Source organism: Pipistrellus kuhlii, unplaced genomic scaffold (assembly GCF_014108245.1).
Source record: "Pipistrellus kuhlii isolate mPipKuh1 unplaced genomic scaffold, mPipKuh1.p scaffold_m20_p_13, whole genome shotgun sequence".
Lineage (NCBI taxonomy): Eukaryota > Metazoa > Chordata > Mammalia > Chiroptera > Vespertilionidae > Pipistrellus > Pipistrellus kuhlii.
This window is the reverse complement of record NW_023425438.1, coordinates 46,939,478-46,960,467: the sequence shown is the minus strand read 5'-3', so window position 1 is coordinate 46,960,467 and position 20,990 is coordinate 46,939,478. Positions and strand designations below refer to the sequence as shown.

General features: G+C 49.1%; 1 protein-coding gene and 1 long non-coding RNA gene across 4 annotated transcripts in view; one reads left to right on the top strand and one right to left on the bottom strand.

Moving 5' to 3' along the window:
• ST3GAL5 (ST3 beta-galactoside alpha-2,3-sialyltransferase 5) overlaps window positions 1–14,106 on the top strand; it is a 39,916-nt gene extending 25,810 nt beyond the window's left edge. For 2 of the 3 annotated variants that reach the window (XM_036435906.2, XM_036435905.2), the window contains exons 4-7: window positions 7,265–7,608; window positions 9,873–10,059; window positions 11,638–11,796; window positions 12,956–14,106. In XM_036435906.2, coding sequence (XP_036291799.2) covers window positions 7,265–7,608; window positions 9,873–10,059; window positions 11,638–11,796; window positions 12,956–13,204 — 939 coding nt within the window. In that variant the 3' untranslated portion in view covers window positions 13,205–14,106. Of the gene's footprint in view, window positions 1–7,243; window positions 7,609–9,872; window positions 10,060–11,637; window positions 11,797–12,955 lie in introns of all 3 variants that reach the window. The other variant, XM_045580964.1, reaches the window with a different exon arrangement.
• On the bottom strand, window positions 13,920–14,245 carry LOC123652236. Its single transcript, XR_006741467.1, has 2 exons — window positions 14,202–14,245; window positions 13,920–14,124 (listed from the first exon to the last, which is right to left on the bottom strand). It is a non-coding gene; the product is annotated as an uncharacterized LOC123652236 (long non-coding RNA).
• Window positions 14,246–20,990: the final 6,745 nt, after the last annotated feature.

The window sequence follows — 20,990 nt, the reverse complement described above, 5'->3', positions numbered from 1 at the left end:
TCTCCTGGCTGCTGGCCTGGCCCTCTCCCTCTTCTCCTCCAGCGCAGCTGTGACCGCCAGCCTCGTGAGCCAGGCACCCCAGGCAGCAGCCCTCTGTGTGGGCTTCAGAAGCTCAGCGTTGAGGGCAGCGGGAACCATCACTCACTTTTACTTGTAGGTGGCGGGATCCCGTCAAACCCCTGGAGGCCCGCAGGGCGGCCTGGCCTGCTGGGTCTTGCAGGGTAGCAGGCTCCACACAGTCTGATGGAAGATGTGGCTGGGGGCTCGAAGTGGCAGGGCCAGGTACTTCAACTGTAGAAATTGCCAGAAAGGTTGATGCCCTCACAGTGCACAACCACCACCTTCTGGCCCAGCAGTACCTGCCTGGCCATGGTGGCCACCAGGTGCCCAAGAGATGGTCACAGCCATCAAGCAGGGGGGCCTGCCTCTCTGCCATCTGCAGCAGCCACTTGGGAAAGCTCCTTCGCTGCCATTCTGCATGCAGGCACACCCCACTAATCTAATGTGTGGATGTACGCTCTTTTTCTTATTATTGATTTGACAGAGAGAGAGAATGAGAGAAACATCAATGTGAGAGAGAATCATTGACTGGTTGCCCCATGTGCATTGACTGGGGTCAAACCGCAGCCTAGGTATGTACCCTCACTGGGCATCAAACCCACAACCTTTTAGTGTATGGGAGGATGGGTTAACCAACTGACTGTGGTATTTTGACTATTTGTCTTCCTCACCATCCAACAAACAAGCCCTTGAGAGATAGGAATTGTGTGCTAATGTGTTACACTAATTAATATGTACTTATCTATATTAAACTCCAGAGGGAGAGGGAGATATTTCTTAAACCACAGTTTGTTTTTTCTTATCTTTGAATTCCACGTTGTACAGAAAATCCACAATTAAACAACAGGAAATTTCAGGAAAGTTTAAAATTCCTTGGAGGAGTAGGACAGTTACTTCCTGTTCAACTCTCCATGTCTACCAATAGACAGAAACAGGAAAATTCCCCCTGAAACATGGAATATGAGTCCTCCATTGAGGCTTATGGGACCAACATGTACTGCTGGGCCGGTAACAGACTCTGATAGCTGCCAGTACCGTGCCCTGATTGGCTCCAGTGAGGGTTCCTGACCAATCACTGACAAGGATGATGGAGGTACCTGATAGGCAGGGCCAGCCTCCCAAGCCCACTGCCTGCGTAGAGAAAGGGTGAAACTGCAGTTCCCCAGAGAAGGTGTGGAAACCCCGAGGCAGCCCACCGTGACCACCACATCAACCCAGTTCTCAAGATTGCTTTTTTGCAATTATGAAAATAACACCCAAAATTCAGATCATGCAGAAATGGCCACAGTGAAAAGTCCCCTGTAATTTGTGGGGAAAGGGAGGCATAGGAGGGCAGTTAAGTAATTCACACATTGCCTGAACTGGTTTGGCTCAGTGGATAGAGCAGTGTTTTTCAACCTTTTTTGGGCAAAGGCACACTTGTTTCATGAAAAAAATCACGAGGCACACCACCATTAGAAAATGTTAAAAAATTTAACTCTGTGCCTATATTGACTATATATAAAGTAATTCTCTTGAATAGGAATCAAATAAACACAAAGAAAGTATTTTATAATTACTTTATTATGAAATATTAAGTAAACAAAATAGTGAAAAATTATAAAATTCTTGTCTTGTCTGCACCTACGGCACACCAGGCAACATCTCTCGGCACACTAGTGTGCCGCGGAACAGCGGTTGAAAAACGCTGGGATAGAGCGTCAGCCTGCGGACTGAAAGGTCCCAGGTTTGATTCAGGTCAAGGGCATGGACCTTGGTTGCGGGCACATCCCCAGTAGGGGATGTGTAGGAGGCAGCTCATCGATGTTTCTCTCTCATCGATGTTTCTACCTCTCTATCCCTCTCCCTTCCTCTCTGTAAAAAAAAAATCAATAAAATATATATATTTTTTTAAATAATTCACACATTTGTGAAAGTTTCAGTTCAGAAATCATTAACGTAAAAAGTAAAGCCACCCTGAAACCATGGTGGAAAGAGGAGTGTCTTTTATTCTATTGAGGTTTTTTTTAATGTAGCTTTTTAGCATTGTTGACCCTGTTGAAATGCCACAGTGGTCCTCACAGCTTGTCCTGCTTCGTCCCACACAGAGGGAGCCACAGGCAGATGCCTCCCAGGGCCTTCCAAGTGAGAGGCAGGCAAGAGTTGGAAATGGCTGAGGATTCGGGTGGGAATAGCAGAATGTGAGACTGAAATGCGGTAGGTGCAGAGAGCAAGGCCTGAAATGCCACACTCGGAGCAGCTCCTACATTTGATATGAAATCATGCATCACTGAACAAAGAACAGAAACACCGAACAGAGGAAACGGTGGAGGAAGCCGGCTGGTGCGGCCACGGTTTTCTCAGTGGCTGGGAGGTGGTGGTCAATGAGAACTCCCCCAAAGACAGCCCTGCCCCCGGGCTCTCGTGGAGTGAGTCCAAAGCGATGGGACAGATCTGAGCGATTGTGGGCGTGCGTTAGCAGAAGGGGGTCTCCGAGCCCTGAGCGGGGCACTGTTCGCTCAGTGGATGGCCTTCAGCAGCTCGCAGTGTGTGGGCCCTGCTGCCCCCGTTGGCTGAGCGTGCTCTGGTTGCGCTGGGCCTGCTGCAGTCACACTGAGGTGTGCGGCTATGTAGGTTGTGGCTTTTCTCTTTTCTATTTAAAGATGGGGTGGCTCTCCGTGTGCCACTTGTGGTTTTGTTTTGTTAGGTTTTAGTTTTTTTTCTTTTAAAGGCTGTTAACAGTGGTCTCTGCAGGAAAGCTCGGACACTTTGAAAGCATGGTTGAGAGGTGAAATTGCACTTTCCTCTTCAACATGGCCCTCCCCCTCCCCTCTGGGAACCACCATACTGTGGTTTGATTGGAGGAAGATGTTGTATGTATGCATACAAGGGAATACTACTCCGCCATCTGAAGGAAGGAAACCCTGCCATTTGCAATGGTGTGGATGAACCTTGAGGGCATTTTGTGAAGTGAAATAAGTCAAACAGAGAAAGACAACTGTAGCCTGGCCTCACTTATATGTGGGATATGAAACAAAAAGCAAGATACTTTGATTAAAAAAAAAAAAAACACAGACCAAAACACCCTGGTTTTCCCTGGCAAATCATCAGGCATTGACATTTGTAACTACCAGTTGTCTCTCTTTTTTTCTTTTTTTTTTAATATATATATATTTTTTATTGGTTTTTTACAGAGAGGAAGGGCTAGAAATGTCGATGAGAGAGAAACATCGACCAGCTGCCTCTTGCACACCCCCTACCGGGGATGTGCCCGCAACCAATGTACATGCCCCTGACCGGAATCGAACCTGGGACCTTTCAGTCCGCAGACCGATGCTCTACCACTGAGCCAAACCAGCTTCGGCTGTCTCTGTATTCTTAATTGTGGGCAGCCAGCAAGTTCAGCCTGGAAGATGGTTTTTGTTGTTAACTTTATTGACTTTTATAGAGAGAAAGGAAGGCAAGGGGAGTGAGAAACATTGATTTGTATTCCACTTATTTAGGCATTCACTGGTTAATTCTGTGTGTACCCTGACCGGGAATCGAACACACACCTCTGGTGTATCAGGACAGTGCTCTAACTGAGCTATCTGGCCAGGACCCTGGAAAACTTAAAAACTGAAGCCCTCATTCCCACACCCTGACTCGAGGGGCCTGGGAGATCCTGTATCTCTGACGGTCGCCCATGCGCTGCGTGCCCCGGTGCATGCCATCCAGACCCTTCCGTGTCCTTGGGAGCTGTCTGCAGAGAGGAGAGGAGCCTTCCTCTCTGTCACATCCTCGCAAGGTGATCCTCTCCGAGAAAGGTGAGATTCTCCTCCTCCGAGGCTTTATAATTTGGAAGAAAAAGCGAGGGGCTAGGAGTTCCTGGTTAGAAGAAATGGCCCCTCGGGGCTTCCTCGGAGCTGGCTGTGTGTCTCTGAAGAGTTAAAACACAAGAAGAAAAAGAATTGCTGTTGCTTTCGGCCTGTCTGCTGGCATTGGGAGCATTTAGTTGCCAGGGGTTGATGACTGCACCCACTGTGACGGAGGCCAGGGCACCCACTGAGACGGAGGCCAGGGCACCCACTGAGACGGAGGCCAGGGCACCCGCTGAGACGGAGGCCAGGGCACCCACTAAGACAGAGGCCAGGGCACCCACTGTGACGGGCCAGGGCCCGGTCAGAAGACAATGCTGAGCCTTGTGCTCTGCTCGCCGTCTAGAAGATTACGTTTGAAGCCTGCAATGGAACTCGGCCAACATGGAAACAGAATGAAATGTCACTCTTTCTAAATGAAGCTTCTGGAGAGAAAAGGCGGCCGCCCAACAGGTAGCCTGGACACCCGCCTCTCCTTCCAGTCCCGCGTCAGTCACCCGCTTCCCCGGGTCTCTGTGGCGCTCTGTCCCGGAGTGTGTAAAACCAGATGCTCGCCGTGTCACTCTGTAGTGAGGAGCTAGACCTTTTCCTCGAAAGATTGCTGTTTCTAACCTCCAGACCCAGAGTCTAGAGACAAGCTCGTCTGGTATGCGCAGCCCCTCTGGCCTGCCCCCTCTGGCTGGGCATTGAGGTCCTGCTGGGGAGCAGGTGGGGGTGGGGGCTGGTCCTCAGTTCTGGGGCTGCTCCGGGAGGGACCAGTTCCTCTGGGGCTTTCCCACTGGCTGTTCATGAAGATCCTGATTCGTGTTCAGACTCCTGTTCCCCGGTGTTGGTGTGCTGCTCTCTGTTTGTAGAGGCTGTGGTTTTGGAGTTTGGGAGGTAATCATTAGCCCAGGCTATGCCAGCTCTGCCCTTATGGTTATGCTGCCTTGAGCCCACAAAGTGCCTATGCTAGTGCCAGTCTTGCCAGGTGTCTCAGGCATCATGATGTGACCTGACACAGTGATCATGCGTAGTGTCTGCAGCCTCAGCTGAGTTTCCCTTCTCAGAACCAGGGCCAGAGCCTCTCTCTCCCTGCCTCTCCCACTAATTCAAAAAGGTGTATGTACTCCTCTGTTCATTGCAGCACTATTTACAATAACCAAGAGATGGAAGCAACCTAAGTGTCCATCAATAGATGACTGGGTAAAGATGTGGTCCATACATACATACAATGGCATATTGCTGGGCCATAAAAAGAATGAAATCTTGCCATCTGTGACAGAATGAATGGACCTAAAAGATATTATGCTGAATGAAAAAAGTCAGACAGAGCAAGTCAAATAATATATGATTTCTCTTACCTGTGGAACCTAAAAAAAAAAAAATAATAAGTGAACACACAAAAGAGAAACAAACTCATGGATACAAAGAACACATTGGCAGTTGTTAGATGGGAGGGAGTTTCAGGGCTGGTGAAAGGTGAAGGGATTGATAAGTACAAGTGGCAGTTATAAAAATAGTCACGGGGAATGTAAGGTACAGCTCAGGGCACATAATAATATTGTAATAACTTTGTATGGTGTCAGGTGGGTATAGATTTACTGGGTGGGTCACTTCATACGTTATATAAATGTCTAATCACTGTGTTGTATAGCTGAAACTAGCATAATGCTGTATGCCAAGTATAACTGGGGGGGTGGGGGGGAGGGAGATACCACCTTGCCAAAAACATGTTATACAAAAATCTAATAAAAATAATAAGACTTTGAGAAAAAATGTAGCTGGGGCAAACATTTGAACTATATACAGCAATAAATAATCCATGTAATCCAGTATTGTCATAGTTCAAAGGACATGTTCAATCCTAAAAATATTCCAGAAAACATAGGACTATACACACACACACACACGTGAAAGTGGTTTGGAGGTGGGATGGGTAAGGCAGGGCTGAGGCAGCCGAGCGTGCACTTGAGAACAAAAAGCTCTGTGACGAGGGAGGACCTCCGCCCAGCAATCGATCCCGAGGAGGCATTTGGCCGGACTAAGCCAGGAGGAAGGCTGTGGGCGTGGGCAGTGTCTCCGGGCCTTGTGGGTCCAGCTGGGCTAGTGCACTTGGCATCAGATCGTTGTTCCTTGTCTATGCAAAATGCTAATCTACAGGGAAAATGGTATATGACACCACGGCAACTTACGTGTTGACATGACATTATTCCTTGGTGACACTGAGAGTGATTTACAGGCTCTGTGAAGCTCATTGCCCCAACTGATAGGTAAACCTGTTTCCTCATCCTGCACAGATTCAGACCTGAAACATGGAAATAAATTTTAATTGTGGTAAGAAACACATAACATAGCATTTACTTTCTTGGGCATTTTTTAAGCACTGCATACATATTCACAAGGTGAAACAGATTTCTAGGACTTTTTCATCTTACAAAGCTGAAGCTCACGTTGTGAAACAGATTTATCCTATAGAGCTGGAACTACCCATGGAACACGCCTTCCCCTCCCCCCAGACTCAGGTAACCACCACTCTGCTTTATACATTTGACTAGGTTAGACACCTTATATAGTGGAATCATGCACTATTTGCATTTTTGTGACTGGCTTATTTCACTGCATGTAATGTCTTCAAGCTTCATCCATGTGGTAAGGTGTGATGGGATTTTATGAAATCTTAAACACCTCTAAGTATGTCTATCCCCCCAAATTTACGTGAATAGGGTTAGGCTTCGGGTGGTAGGAGACGGAGGGTCCTTCCTGCTTTGAGAAAAAACACAACTGGAGCAAACATTTAAAACTATATACAACAATAAATAATCATTTATGAAATAAACTAGAGGTCCAGTGCATGAAAATTCATGCACTGGAGGGGGTGGTCCCTCAGCCTGGCCTGCCCCCTCTCACAATCTGGGAGCCCTCAGGGGTGAGAGGTGACCCGGAGATCAGGGGAAGGCAACACCCCCATCACACCTCTGCTGCTGCCACTGCCGGCAGCGCAAGCCTTGGCCGGCCCTAGTTACCTGAGCCTCAGGTGACCTTGAACGGCTGGGGGGCTAAGGGTGGGTCCAGCTGCACCATGCACCTGCCACCCCCCTACCCTGGGCTGGGCTGAAAAGACAGGGGACTGGGCGCCGCCAAATTTGTGACGGTGTGATGGTCAATTTGCATATTCTCTCTTTATTAGATAGGATACTCTTGTTAAGTCTATCTCGTACCAGGTGATCCTCCCGGGTTTTTTCCTTCAAGTTTCTCACATAAATTAACTCTTAAAAGCAGATGTTCTGTGTTAAAAGACAACAATCAGAAGGGGAGTGTCACCTCTGAGTGTGTATTTCTGATGCCTGACCATGCTGTGAACGCAGATCGGTGTGATTCCATTGCAGAGAGCTCAGAAGTATGCGCAGCAAGTCTTGCAGAGGGAGTGCCGGCCCGGGTTTGCCAGGAAGGCCATGGCGCGGCTGTTTGAGCACAGGTACAGCGCGGACCTGCCGCCCTTCGTGAAGAAGGGCCCCCGGGCGAGCGAGGCCGAGTACAAGTACGACCCTCCCTTCGGGTTCCGGCAGTTCTCCGGGAAGGTGCAGAGCCTCCTCGAGCTCTTGCCCGAGCACGGCCTTCCTGAGCACTTGAAAGCAAAGAGCTGTAGGCGCTGCGTGGTCATCGGAAGCGGCGGGATACTCCACGGACTAGAGCTGGGCCCGGCCCTCAACCAGTTCGACATGGTGATAAGGTACCAGCCTGCCTCCCCTAGAGCTAGCTCACCACTGCGGGCCCCTGCACGCGCCTGCTGCCATCGGGGGGGTTGACTGTTGAAGAAATCAAGACAGAAACCTGATGTGATTAGATGCTCCCAACTGTGCGGTACTGACCCCAGTTTGGCAAAACACTTTCCAGAAGAGGTGAGGTTTAGGAGGATGGGGAGGTTCAGATAAGCCAGCAAAGGAGGAAGGCTGTGCCAGGCGAGGCCAGGAGGACAGGAGACTCAGTGGGTGGGGTGCTTGGCCTGGGAGCTGGGCTGGTGTGGGTGAGCCCTGCAGGCCGCTGGCTGGGCTGCGGAAACCACACACAACAGGCCATAAGGAGCCAGCCTGGATCCTTCTTGGCGTAGCTGGTTAAGATGCTCTCTGATGATAAAAGTAAATTACGTTTATTCTTGAAGATTTAAAAATACAGGAAAATATAAGGAAGAAAATGCCACTGTGGCACAAAAACCAACCACTATTAATTTGCTGTATTTTTTTTTTTCACTTTGGTTCTACGTACGTACTGATGAGCGCGTTTATATTCTTTTGAAGTGTTTTGCTTTTTTAACATAGTGTGGTGAATAGTTTCTGGGGTCGTTCCGTGTCTTTGGGAAACAAACTTGACCAAGTGTTTACTGTCCCTTTAAACAAGCATATCATACGTTACTTAGCACCCTCCTATGGTTGGACACTTAGAATGTCTCCAGTTTCCTTGTTATTGTGAAAACGCTTTGCACATTCTCGTGTTTGTCTTTATGTACATCTCTGACTATTTCCTTGGAAATAATGCAAAGAATTCCTGTAGTTGTTGGGTTGGTGATATTTGAATGGTTTTTAAGGCTCCTGACACCCTTTAGTGAACTGTCTCGATCTTAAGGATGTGCAAAACCAGGAGCCTGGTGGAAGCTGGGTCTTAATTAAACTTGTCAAGAGTAGGATGTGGATTTGACTGAAGGCAGGAGACAATAGGACAGGAGCCGGGATTGGAGGCTGCAAGCAAGGTTTTCCTCTCTGATTACCTTTTTGAAGATACCGAGCCACTGGTGTCTGAGCCCAATGGGAGACTTTCAAGGAAACATCACTGCCCAGGAAAAGCTCCAAATATAACATGTTTGGATTGCCTGAATATGACAGGACGAGAGAGGATTGCTTGGCATTCAGAGATGAGCTTGGGGCACCTCGTAGGGCAAGAAGCACAGAGCAGTAGTCAGAATTAGGAAGTCAGCACTGATATAGCACACCTTATCTACAGTCTTGATTCACATTTCACCAGATTTCCTAATGTCCTTTATTTGAAAAAAGAAAAGGAAAGGGGGTGGGAGGAAGGAAAAAATAGCTGGTCTAGGATCATGTCTTACACTTGTTGTCATGTCTAATATTATCTATAATAACAAAAGTATAAAATGCTAATTAGACCAGATAACCGAACGACCTTCTGGACGTCCTTCCAGACGACTTTCTTGACGAAGTCGGGGCTGTGAGGGCCGAGCCCCTTGCACGAATTTTGTGCTTGGGGCCTCTAGTCCTTTAATAATGCAGGGGTAGGTGTCTGAGATTTAGGAGAGAAAGTGGGATAGAGAAGGAAGGTCAGATACAGGTGACGTAGTACGTGTGAAGTACCAAACACACAACAAAACCGTGTGACAGTGTGAGCAGTGGTATTGCTTTGGGAAGAATTCTTAGACTTCTCTCCCAAACCACCGCCCTTGTAAAGCCTTCACTGCTCTGACAGTTGTACGTGTCTCCAATCCTTGCTTTAAGACCAGGCTGTACCTGGGCCCATTGCCCCCAACCCCACCCCCACCCCGTTCGACCCTGTCCGCGTATAACCCTCTCTGTGTCTGCCAGGTCCTGGTTTCTAGGTTTTCCTCTCTGATTACCTTTCTGAAATTCTGGCAAGAGCCACGTATCTGAGCCCAATGGGAGACTGCCCAGAAAAAGCCCCAAATATAACATGTTTGGATTGCCTGAATATGGCAGGACGAGAGCGAATTGCTTGACATTCAGAGATGAGCTCGGGGCACCCCTCACAGGGCATCTCGCAGGGCGAGGAGGGCTGCATGCGTCCGGCACCTGGAAAGGGTGGAGGCGTGGGGGCAGGGAGGCTGCTGGGAGGGACACCCCGGCCCCAACCACTACCCAGGCCCGGTCCCAAAAAAGTGCGGGGTCCGCGAGGAGGGAATTCTCTGGTGGTGTGATACGGTGGCTAATGGCCTGCTTTGTCTGTTTATCTTGTCCTTGTATGATATAGGTTAAACAGCGCGCCCGTTGAGGGATACTCAGAGCACGTTGGAAATAAAACAACCATTAGGATGACTTACCCAGAGGGCGCCCCGCTGTCTGACTTGGAATATTATTCCACTGACTTGTTTGTCGCTGTTTTATTTAAGAGTGTGGACTTCAACTGGCTCCACGCGATGGTGCAAAACGAAACCCTGGTAAGCCTGGGGACCCAGCCTGCGAGCGCACTGGGGTCTCTAACTGTGACTGCAGACTTTTACTTTGAAGCAGCCACGGTGGAATGCATACTCCCGTGTTGTGTTTTAAATAGCCACTCCCTCTGTGGGAACCTCTCCTTGCTGGATATTAAGATCATTACTTAATGGGAATACCAAGCTTTGGACAAAAATTGTTGTTACCAAGGTTGATGACTCAATTGATTCACTAGACTGGAACTTCTGTAGCTTTGGGGCTTTTTCTAGAAATTAGGTTTCCATGGGTTAATGGAAACCATTATTGGGAATATGCAAAAGGATATACATCTCTGGGGAGTCTTCTCAAGGAGTGTCTCCCAAGCTGCTCTGAAGGGTGGTGTAAATTCACGGGAGTAACTTCCCAGCATTCCAGAGGGGCAGACGTGGGGGAGACGGCCTCACCTGGTCGTGTTCTTTGTCTTTACGGCCATCAATAAAATACTTTGTAGTCCCACCCGTTATGATGAAAGTAACTTCAGAGGCCAGCTGTCGTGGAGTGTGTGTGCCTTATAGTCACGTGCACAAACTACCGTCCACACAAGTAATGGGACATAGACTTTTCACAGAAGCTTCATGTGGTGGAGACTGTATCTCCGGAGCTTGACTCCTTGCAGGTTGTCATGGTCTTCCGGGCTTTCTACTGAATAGAAGTTGTTCTAGTTGGGACATGAAGCACATATGAAATGAGTTAGTTACCAAGAGACTTCACAGGACGAGGAAACAGAGTAAGTGGAGAGAGGACCCTGGGTGAGGGCTTGGCAGAGCGGGCACTCACAGCACTAAGACCCTTGAATTGGCGCTGTTGGCTTCATCTTCCCTGGGCAGAATGGTGGCTTTCAATCCTAAAAAGGCTATACCTCCGCAAACAAGAGCTGGTTCTGTCGTTTCTCTCCTTGTCCAATGCCAAGGTCCTAGGGCAGGGGGTGGAATTCCTCACCAGGAGAGCCAAAGATAGGGCTGTGCCTTACCCCGGGAGCCACCCCTGTGCCCACCCACCCTGCCCTTTCAGGTGGCCTGCTGCTTTTCCTCCCTTCCTCTCCCCTCCCCTCTCCTTCCCATCCCCCCAGCCCTGCTCTGAGCTGCATGGTTCCCACTCCCTCCCGGGCAGCCAGGAAAGCGCGAATGGAGAATCACCAACACAAAAAAGACTGGAGGCCTCTGGCCGCCCCTGTTCCCGTAGGACAGGCCGGCTGCTGTGTCCACGTGGAGTGCCCACGCCTGCCCTTCTCTGGGCTCACCTGTAAGTGAGATTGCACATTAAGTACTTCAAGGAGAGGAGCACACTGGGAAATGTGAACATGAGAACACCAGTAACACTGATGAGAATAAACTGAACAAAAAAACACACACAAAAAAACAGGTCCTTTAGAGTCAGTTTTTGAGTTAAGATAGAGACTTTGCAGAGATCTGTGACTTTGCTGTAGAACGCATGCCCGCCAGGGGTCACAATCACGCTTGGCCTGGTTATCGGGGATGCATTCTCCCCTCCAGTGAGGGAAGGCTGTTACCTCTCCCTAATGATCTCTTGCTTTCTTTCCTTAGCCATTTTGGGTACGACTCTTCTTTTGGAAGCAGGTGGCAGAAAAAATCCCATTACAGCCAAAACATTTCAGGATTTTGAATCCAGTTATTATCAAAGAGACTGCCTTTGACATCCTTCAGTATTCAGAGCCACAGTCCAGGTTCTGGGGCCGAGATAAGGTATGTATTTTTTTGTTGTTGTTGCTATTTTTAACTATTCTTGTCTGCATTTGAGGGGTGACCTCTGTACATATTTCACTTAGGCTCAGCTGTGTCCACAGATGCATCTTCCAGTGGGGAAATCTAGGCCATGATGAGAAGCTGAATCTGTTATTCACTGCTCAGGGCTCCTCAGTGTTCATTGGTCGTCCCTGGTGACTCATCTCTTTAGTAGAGTCAGCACATTAGCACTTAGATCACTGAGATCTTATTTTAGACTAGTGACCTGGTGCACAGATTTGTGCTCATTGAAAGGAAATTATCAATAGTTAGAATCTGGCCAGCGGGGTGGGACTGGGCGAGATGGGCCAGACACGCCTTGGAGCCAACTTCTCACGGTCCCTCCCTGGCCAGCCACACCTGGGGTGGCACCGTGGCTCCAAGGGCGTCTGGGGAGTGAGCAGGGGCCCCTCCAGCGGGTGGGGTCCCTTGGCCTTACCTGTGGGGATCAGGCCAAAACCCGCTCTCCCACATCCCCCAAGGGGTCCTGGAGTGTGAGAGGGCACTCTGCTAAGTTGCTGTTGTACAGGGTATGGAAGGCAAACACAGTGTGCAGTAAACCAGATTCAGGCCAACAGCCCCAGCAACAACATAACCCACAGCCGAAGGTGGAACTGCATGGCCCTGAAGGAATCAGGCTCCCTCCTCTCTGGTTTCAGGGTGCATCAACCGAGAAGGGCCGCTGCCAAGTCACTGCGTCTCAGCAGCTCCTGTGTTGAGCGTCTGCCCCCTGGTGGTCAGTGCGCTCATAATGACCAGTCAGATGGTCAAGTACTCATCATATTAGCCTTTTATTTTATATACACAGATATTAATAACTAACTGCAGGACAGTTGAAGTCACTGTGGTAGGGAAAGTTATTTACGTTTTAACTGTGGGCCACGGAGGTGAGAATTGACATTTCTGGTCACGGTAGGGGTGATAATAAAGTCAGCTCCAGAGCAGCACTTCTCAGGTGACGCCTGGGTCCCACCCCAGACCTTCTGGTTTCCTTGGCCTGTGCTGTGTTCTGTACATCGGTGGGTGTTTAAAATCGCGGCCTTTATTGCTGGCACAGCATGTGTGCCACGTGGGGAGCAGCGAAGTGTGCTCAGACGGTTGGGTCTTCTTTCTTTTTCAGAACGTCCCCACCGTCGGTGTCATTGCCGTTGTCCTGGCCACACACCTGTGTGACGAAGTCAGCTTGGCCGGCTTTGGCTATGACCTCAGCCAACCCAGAACACCTCTGCATTACTTCGACAACCTCTGCATGGAGGCCATGAACTTCCAGACCATGCACAACGTGACCACGGAGACCAAGCTGCTGCTGCGGCTGGCCAAGGCGGGCGTGGTGAAGGACCTCAGCGGGGGCATCCACTGCGAGTTCTGAACACAGACGACCTCACTGGGAATGCTCCTCGGACTCCGAGGGCCGCTTTTCTTGGCCCTGAGGCGTTTCCCCTACAAATACTTTGAGATGCAGCTGGTGTTTTTAACTTTTAATTTAAAAGACAAAAACCAGTTTCGCTCTTCCCACTCCTCTCCCTCCCGCTACCCCCTCCTTCCCCTCCTGTATTTATTTGAGGTTGGTGTTTTTGCACAAAATTTTGTAAGTTAATTTTGGGAATTGAATTGGAAAGACTTTTTGAAGAGAACTGGGTGTAATGACGTTTTACTATCGTTTAAGAACGCTGCCCACGTGTAGCGCACAGGGAATGTGCCAGGTCAGTGGAGGGAGAGGGGAGTCGGCCTTTGAGGAGAGCCCTGATACCTGGTTCTGGTTCTGTTACCTCGACATCTGGGACGAGGTCAGAGGCCCTGTTGGGAGGGCCTCCCCTGGCCTGGTCCCGCCAGGCGGCCTGCAGGGATCGGCAGGGGGCTGTCCTGAGGGTCCAGCCAGGGAGAGCCACAGAAGACATGTCCCGTGTCGCGCAGCGCTGCGAATCGGCCCTGGGCTGCGGAGGCCACCGTCTTCCCTGCAGTTAGGACAACTTTGAATTTCTTGAGCGTTTTTAACCACCTTCCAAAGCACTTCTGTGTTCATCTAAGGTGTTACACTGCCCATCCCCGGAGGCTTACAAGAGTTAGGACAAAACCTCTGTTTTCCAAAGTCGTAAAAGAGCAAGCCCTTTCCAAGAATGATAAGTTTTCTGAAACATTAAAGTGACATTCTCCCAGTATTAGCAATTGCCTATTTTTAAAATATTTTGAATGCCTGCCCGGCAGTATGTACCAGGCAGTGTGCTGGTCAAAAGAAGAAGAAAAAAAAAAAGTTTTTGAGGAGTTCTCACAGTATAGTTAATTTGAGTGCTTTCATATGTATGTGTGTGTGTATATATATATATATATATATATATATATACACACACACACACACACACACACACACACTAAATAAAAGGGTAATATGCTAATTAGACTGGATAGACCGGATGTCTTCCAGATGTCCTTCCCAACAAAGCCACTGTGGTGGGGGCCAAGGCAGAGTGGTTAGGGGCGATCAGGCCAGCAGGAGAGAGTCGTTAGGGGTGATCAGGCCTGTGGGATTAGGCCTAAACCAGCAGTTGGGCATCCCCCGAAGGGTCCCGGACTGGACAGGGTGCAGGCTGGGTGAAGGACCCCCTCCATGCACGAATTTTGTGCACTGAGCCTCATATATATATATATATAATCTACCGGAAATGTCCTTTTTGGATGCTGCTAGAGGGAGACCTCCCTGTGGAGGGACCAAGGGACCGAGGGTGAAGGCTGCCTTCTCCTGCAAGGGGCTTCGCCTTTGGCAGCTGTGAGCTCTCCAGAGAGATAGTGGGCCATGGTTTCCTCCAGAGAGCAGGCTGTGAAGCTCTTGTGTCTTAATTGCTCCAGTCTTAGTGTGAGACAGCTGCTGCGCCTCCGCCCGCCTCTCCTGTGCCTCCACCTGCCTCTCCCTCAGATCTCCATTCTTGAGTCTCTCACCTGCGCCTGCAGCTCCAGAGCAGCGTGGGCTCCCGCCCACTCATGTCTTCCTCCCTGCCGCCTCCCAGCCGGCGGGTCAGAACCAGGTCGTAGCACTGCAGCCGACTCCCTTTGGCTCTCGGGCTCTGGGCAGGCTCAGATTAGCAGGTGCAACAAAATGTGTTTCTCTGATTTGTGTCTTACCATTTCCCATGGATTTTGCTTTCCACTGTATAAGACACTGTTTATTTAAGAGAAAATGCTTTTGAATTGACTTGAGATTTGAAGATGGAGACTCAGTGAGACAGACCACAATTGTCCTGTGACAGCTTTTCTGTGTGTGATTTTTTTTTAGAGAGAGAGGAAGAGAAGAGAGACATCAAGATAAGAGCAAAACTGGTCAGCTGCCTCCTGCACGGGCCCCCACTGGGGATCGACCCCACAACCTGGCATGTGCCCTTAACAGGAATCGAACCGGTGAATTTTTGGTGCACAGAACGACACCAACCAACTAACCCACACCGGCGAGGGCGTGACATACTTCTTACTGGAACTCTGAGCCACAGGAAATATTAGTGAACTTTAGGTTTTATTTTGTCTTTATTTTTGTGGGGTTTTTCCCCTCCTGTAGAAAGCATAGTCTCTCCAGAAACCTAGGCCGGCCTTAGGAAATGGCTGTGGCACTGGGATGGTACTTCCCAATGATATATCTCATGTTTTTAGGCAAAAGTTAAATTGAGATCTAGATGACATCATATTTTTCTAGGTGTTACCATGTCTGCTTCCTTGCTCCTTTTGTGCCCCAATGATTTTTTTTTCCATTTCCAAACAATGTATTCGTAAGGCATGGACAATGCCTGTTCCCACAGAATTGGGGGGAGGGAGTGTCTCATCATCTGTCGGACCCATCAGTCAAGCTGTCAAACCAGCTTTGGACTGGTCTGCTCCTCATAGTCGTCAACTGTCCAGTCGTTTTGTGGGGTAGACGGGCTTCCTTGTAAGAGAAACAGCAAAGTAGTGGCCACACCTTAGTCTCCCCAGCGATTAAAGATTTCTAAAACCAAGGACCACGTTGTCTTAGCAGCCTCTGTCTCCAGCGCTCTGGGACATGATGTCAGCGGGACAGCGGGACTGTCTCGAGAAATTTGCAGACCAGCGTGGTAGGAAGATTGAGAAATGGTGACTCTGTCTCCTCCTCGGCAGGTTTGCAGCGTCCGAATGTGGGGTATTGTTTCACCTTTTGCTTGGGACACTTCATTGTGTCCACTGAGGAGGAGGAAAAGGGACAGCACCTGTGAGTTAGCCGGATCCCCCTCAGCATGAAGTGCTCCCATTAGTATGCTTGACTAGCGAGCAAGAGCCACGTGACACCGGGCTTGTTTTCACACACACACACACACACACACACACACACACAGCACACACACACACACACACACACACAGCAAAACCTTTCTCAAAGGGCCATGTTTTCTGCCCTGTGACCAATGCCCTGTTCACAGACACTGACCCTCCATGACCAACACTCAGCTCTCAGCTCAGGACCCAGACAACAAGGGAAGCAGGTCCGGTAGAGAGAGCACCCTCCCCCCCTCTCCAAGACAGGCCCCCCTAGAGGGTGAGGCGCAACCTTCTGGGTCCATTCACTCCTTTCCCACTGCCCAAGGCCTCTGAGATTTGTCTTCTCAAAGCATGGCATTGATCTGGCCCTCGCTGGTTTGGCTCGATGGATAGAGCCACAGCCTGTGGACTCAAGGGCCCCAGGTTCAATCCCAGTCAAGGGCCCATGCCAGGGTTGCAAACTCAATCCCCAGTGGGGGTCATGCAGGAAGCAGCCAACCAATGATTCTCTCTCATCACTGGTGTTTCTATCTCTCTCCCCCTCTTCCTTCCTCTCTGAAATCAATAAAAATATATTTAAAAAACAACAACATGGCATTTATCTGGATTTGCCTACAACCGACACTCCATGTAAGACTAAAGTATATTGGGAAGAACTATTCATTAAGCAAACACACTCACATTTTATTGACCAGAAATTAATGTTCCCCTAAAGGAAATTACAGTCTGAGTAGTTTGACCTTCATTAGTGAAATGATTAGATTGGACTAATTTGCAATATTAAATTTCAGCCCATTTAGCAAGAAGAGCATCACAGTGGTCGGCTGTGGTGCAGCAGGAGTGAATGGACGGCATGCTCTGAGATGCGGCATGTTCTGAGATACAGTCCCAACGTTTTCAAATGCCGACTTCCCGGCGAGCGGTGTCCAAAGGCAGGTGGAGAGGAAGACACGTTTATGAAGTCCCTTCTGTGGGGGAGAAGGGAGGTGGCAAGCGCTGCATTGGTGTCAGGTCGCCTGCCATCCAAGACCTGGCCGGTGGAGCCGCTGTGGCCGTTGTGCCGACGAGGATGTGAGGAGGATGTAATGCAGGGAATCTTCAGAAAATGTAAATATTAGAGAAGCTGGCTTTTCAATAGATGCCTCCTGGCAGCGATACCAATCGCTGTGCACTATCAGCAGCTTCTGAAAGAGCAGTGTTTCCACTACTTCCTGCTCCCTGGCTTGTGTTTTTTGACTGACTGAAGAAAACCAGTGCCAAGAGAAACGAATATTAAAAACGATGAGTTAGGTCTTGATTTGAAAAGAGCACCCTAAATTCCCCAACAGTGATGTGAATGTGACAGATGACTGAGGATGGAGCAGGTGCAGCGAGGCCTAGTTAAGGGCAATTAAGAATAGCAGTTGGCCCTGGCCAGTTTGGCTCAGTGGGTAGTGTGTTGACCTGCAAACTGAAGGTTCCTGGGTTTGATTCCAGGCACGTACCTCGGTTGCAGGCTCTGTCCCCAACCCTAGTCCAGGCCTGTGTGAGAGGCACCCAATCTCTGTGTTTCTCTCACACCAATGTTTCTCTGTATCTCTACCCTCCCTTCACTCTGTCTAAAAATCAATGTGAAAAAAAATATCATCGGGTGAGGATTAACAACAACAATGCAAACAATAGTCAAATGCAAAAGTCGTGACCCAAGATGGGCTGTCAGGTAAGCTCCTTTGGGGTGGGAAGAACTTGACCATCAGGCCTACAGCAATGAGAATTTGAGAGTACATCCATAGCCAACTTATAAACTCTACTGACAGGATTTTATGCTTTCTTCCATCTGTAGAATTTATAGCAAGCCATTGCCTATTGTAAGTATTAAACATGTTTTGATTTCATTGGCTCTCTTCAATGGAATGTAAGGATGGGCAGCTGATAGTCTAAGCTTGACTGTCATGGGGAGCTCTTGAGTTTAGAAGCTGGGTGAAGAGTGTCTTTTGCTAAGAGGAACAGAATGCGGGTAACTAAAGCAATAAATGAACACAGCCACTTTTTCTGTGTGTAATTGTCCTAGTGATATAAATGATATTTTAAAAGAACATGCCAAAACGGGAACAGGCCTGTTTAATGGCTGAATATATTATCCATACATTTTGAGAAAGAAAAAACTTATTGCTGAAGTATCCAAAATAGATGTGTACCTTATCTTTTTAAAGACCTGCCGTGTTGCAATTTATAAGAAATATTTATTTGGTCTTCCTCCCTTTTCTGGCACAGAGCACTCCAAACCCATGGAATTTCCTAGTAGTGAGAATGATAAAGGTGTCTGTTGCTATGTTAATGATGACTTTTGGAACTCCTCCAAGGATGGGGGCTGGTTGCCAGTGGAACCGAGCATGTGTTAGATTGGGTCTAGAATCTATCTCTGACCTCTGGGGAGGGAAGAGGGCCTGGAGGTTGAATCAGTTGCCTATGTAACGAAGTCCCTAAAAAGATGGGGTTCAGAGAGCTTCTGGCTGGTGAGTACACGGAGACACGGGAACACAGAGCATGGGAGAGACATAGAAGGACTGCGCCCTGCCCTATGCCTTGCCTCATGTTTCTCTTCCATCTGGCTGTTCCCGAGTCACATCCTTTTACAATAAGCCAGTGGCCTCATAACGTGTTTCTCTGGTTCTGTGAGCCAATCTCCAATTGGTACATTAACTGAATCCAAGGGGGATCTTGGGAACCTCAATAGAGAGCAGTCCGTCAGGAGTGTGGGTGACAACCTGGATGTACGGTTGGCATCCTGGGCTGGAGGTAGCCCATTGGTCAGAAGTACAAGCCTGGCCTTGGAATTAGCATCTGATAGGGGGGTGGGATGGAGCACTTAGCCTGTGGAAGCTGATGCTATCCGGGATAGATGGTGTCAGAATTGAGCTGAATTCTCTACCACCCCAATGGTGTCTGAGCATTGCTTGGTGTGGACACACACACACACACACACACATGCACACACACTCACATTGGAATTGGGTGCTCAAACACAAGAGACCTGCCAAGGTACCAGGGAGGGTGAGTTTCAGACTGTAACGGTAGCTCCCGCATCAAACCTCTGAGTTTTGTGTTCAAGACAGTCAGCGAGATTGCTATGTGGAATCTGGAAACCGAGATAACACCATGGTGGCACCTACATATTTGTCTGATTTGTTGTTGGTTTTTTGCTACATGTAGTTTATTCAATAAAAACCGACTTTAAAAGAGGGGAATGCTTAAGAGCTGATCGTTTTGAGGTACACAGCCCTGTCTTTAAAATAGTGGTGGACTGCCGAAACCGGTTTGGCTCAGTGGATAGAGCATCGGCCTGCGGACTGAAAGGTCCCGGATTCGATTCCGGTCAAGGGCATGTACATCGGTTGTGGGCACATCCCCAGTAGGGGGTGTGCAGGAGGCAGCTGGTCGATGTATCTCTCTCATTGATGTTTCTAGCTCTCTATCCCTCTTCCTTCCTCTCTGTGAAAAATCAATAAAATATATTTTAAAAAAATAATAAAATAGTGGTGGACGGAAAACCTTCTGACAGGCTTTGTTCTGGAGCTGCTTTCTCTTCCAGTGAAGCGTTCAGTATGAAGAATGAGGGAGATTCAACACGTGCGTGCACGTACACACACACACACACACACACACACACACGACACTGAACAAGCAAAGCTAGGTTCTCGCCTAAACCAAGAGTCCTGTCCTAAACAAAAGGCTGAGAGGAATGTCACAGCAGCGGCGTGCCCCCCGGCCCTGCCTGCAGACCTGGCCTGAGTGTAAAGCAGGGGTGGGTGCACTGTGAGCCCCGGGGCAGGGAGAGGGCAGGGGGACACCCTCTCCTCTTGCTGACCTCTCCTCCTCTCCCCACACGGCCACCACCGGTCCCGGAAGACGGCCAGGGAATGAGGAACCCTCTGGGGCAACCTCTTCTTCACAGACACGCATTTCCTTTTGGGGTTCACGCCCGTTAGCCTGCACCCCTCGTCTGGAAGGGGTGGGCAGTCTCGGTTCCAATTACACTGTCCAGTCAGCAGGTCAAGTGTTCTGATGTTGACTTTGGACGATATAGCCCCCTAACTTGTTGTTTTATATGCTAATGTCTGGTGACCTATGTTGTGTGTATGTTTATTTTATTATTTATTTTAAAAATATTTTTTTTTGAGAGAGAGAGAGAAACGTGAATGATGAGAGAGGATCAGTGATCGGCTGCCTCCTGCGTGACCCCTACTGGGGATGGAGCCCACAACCTGGGCATGTGCCCTTGACCCGAATTGAACCCAGGACCCTTCAGTCCGAAAGCTGACGCTCCATCCACTGAGCCAAACCTGCTATGGCTCTGTGTGTTTTTAAAGTGCTGATGCAGAGACCTTTAGAGTCACTTTCAGGAGAGACCACTTCCCTCAGCCTGAGCAACCTCAAAGCTTCCAGAATTTTCCCCAGACTGACCTCCATCCAGAGCTCGCCCTGGCTTTCTCCCTTCCTTTCCCTCTGCCCATCCCATCTCTGCTCACGTGCGGGAGTGTGAACACGGATTCGGCTTCCCTCCGACGAGAAGCAGCCTTCCTCCTTAGGAAGACGGCGGGATGGGCTGCACGGGTAGGTGCTGGCCAGCGGCCGGGGCCACCGCCTTGTTCCGAGTTGCCCGACGTCAGAGCTTCCTGCAGACACGGGGGACTCCAATTCCTTTCGTCCAATGTGGAACACTCCTGAAAAAAAATGTAAGATTTAAAATAGTATTCGGCATTGAGATATAAGATAGAAAGGAGAGAGGCTGGTTTAGGTCTTTTTCCCTTTATTGAGCCTTTTTGACGTCTTTGTGAATAAAGGCACGTGACTTCCTTTGAGTAACAACCCTCGGTTGGCGCACTGATGCAGCTGCCTTGTAGGAGAGGGAGGGGAGGGAC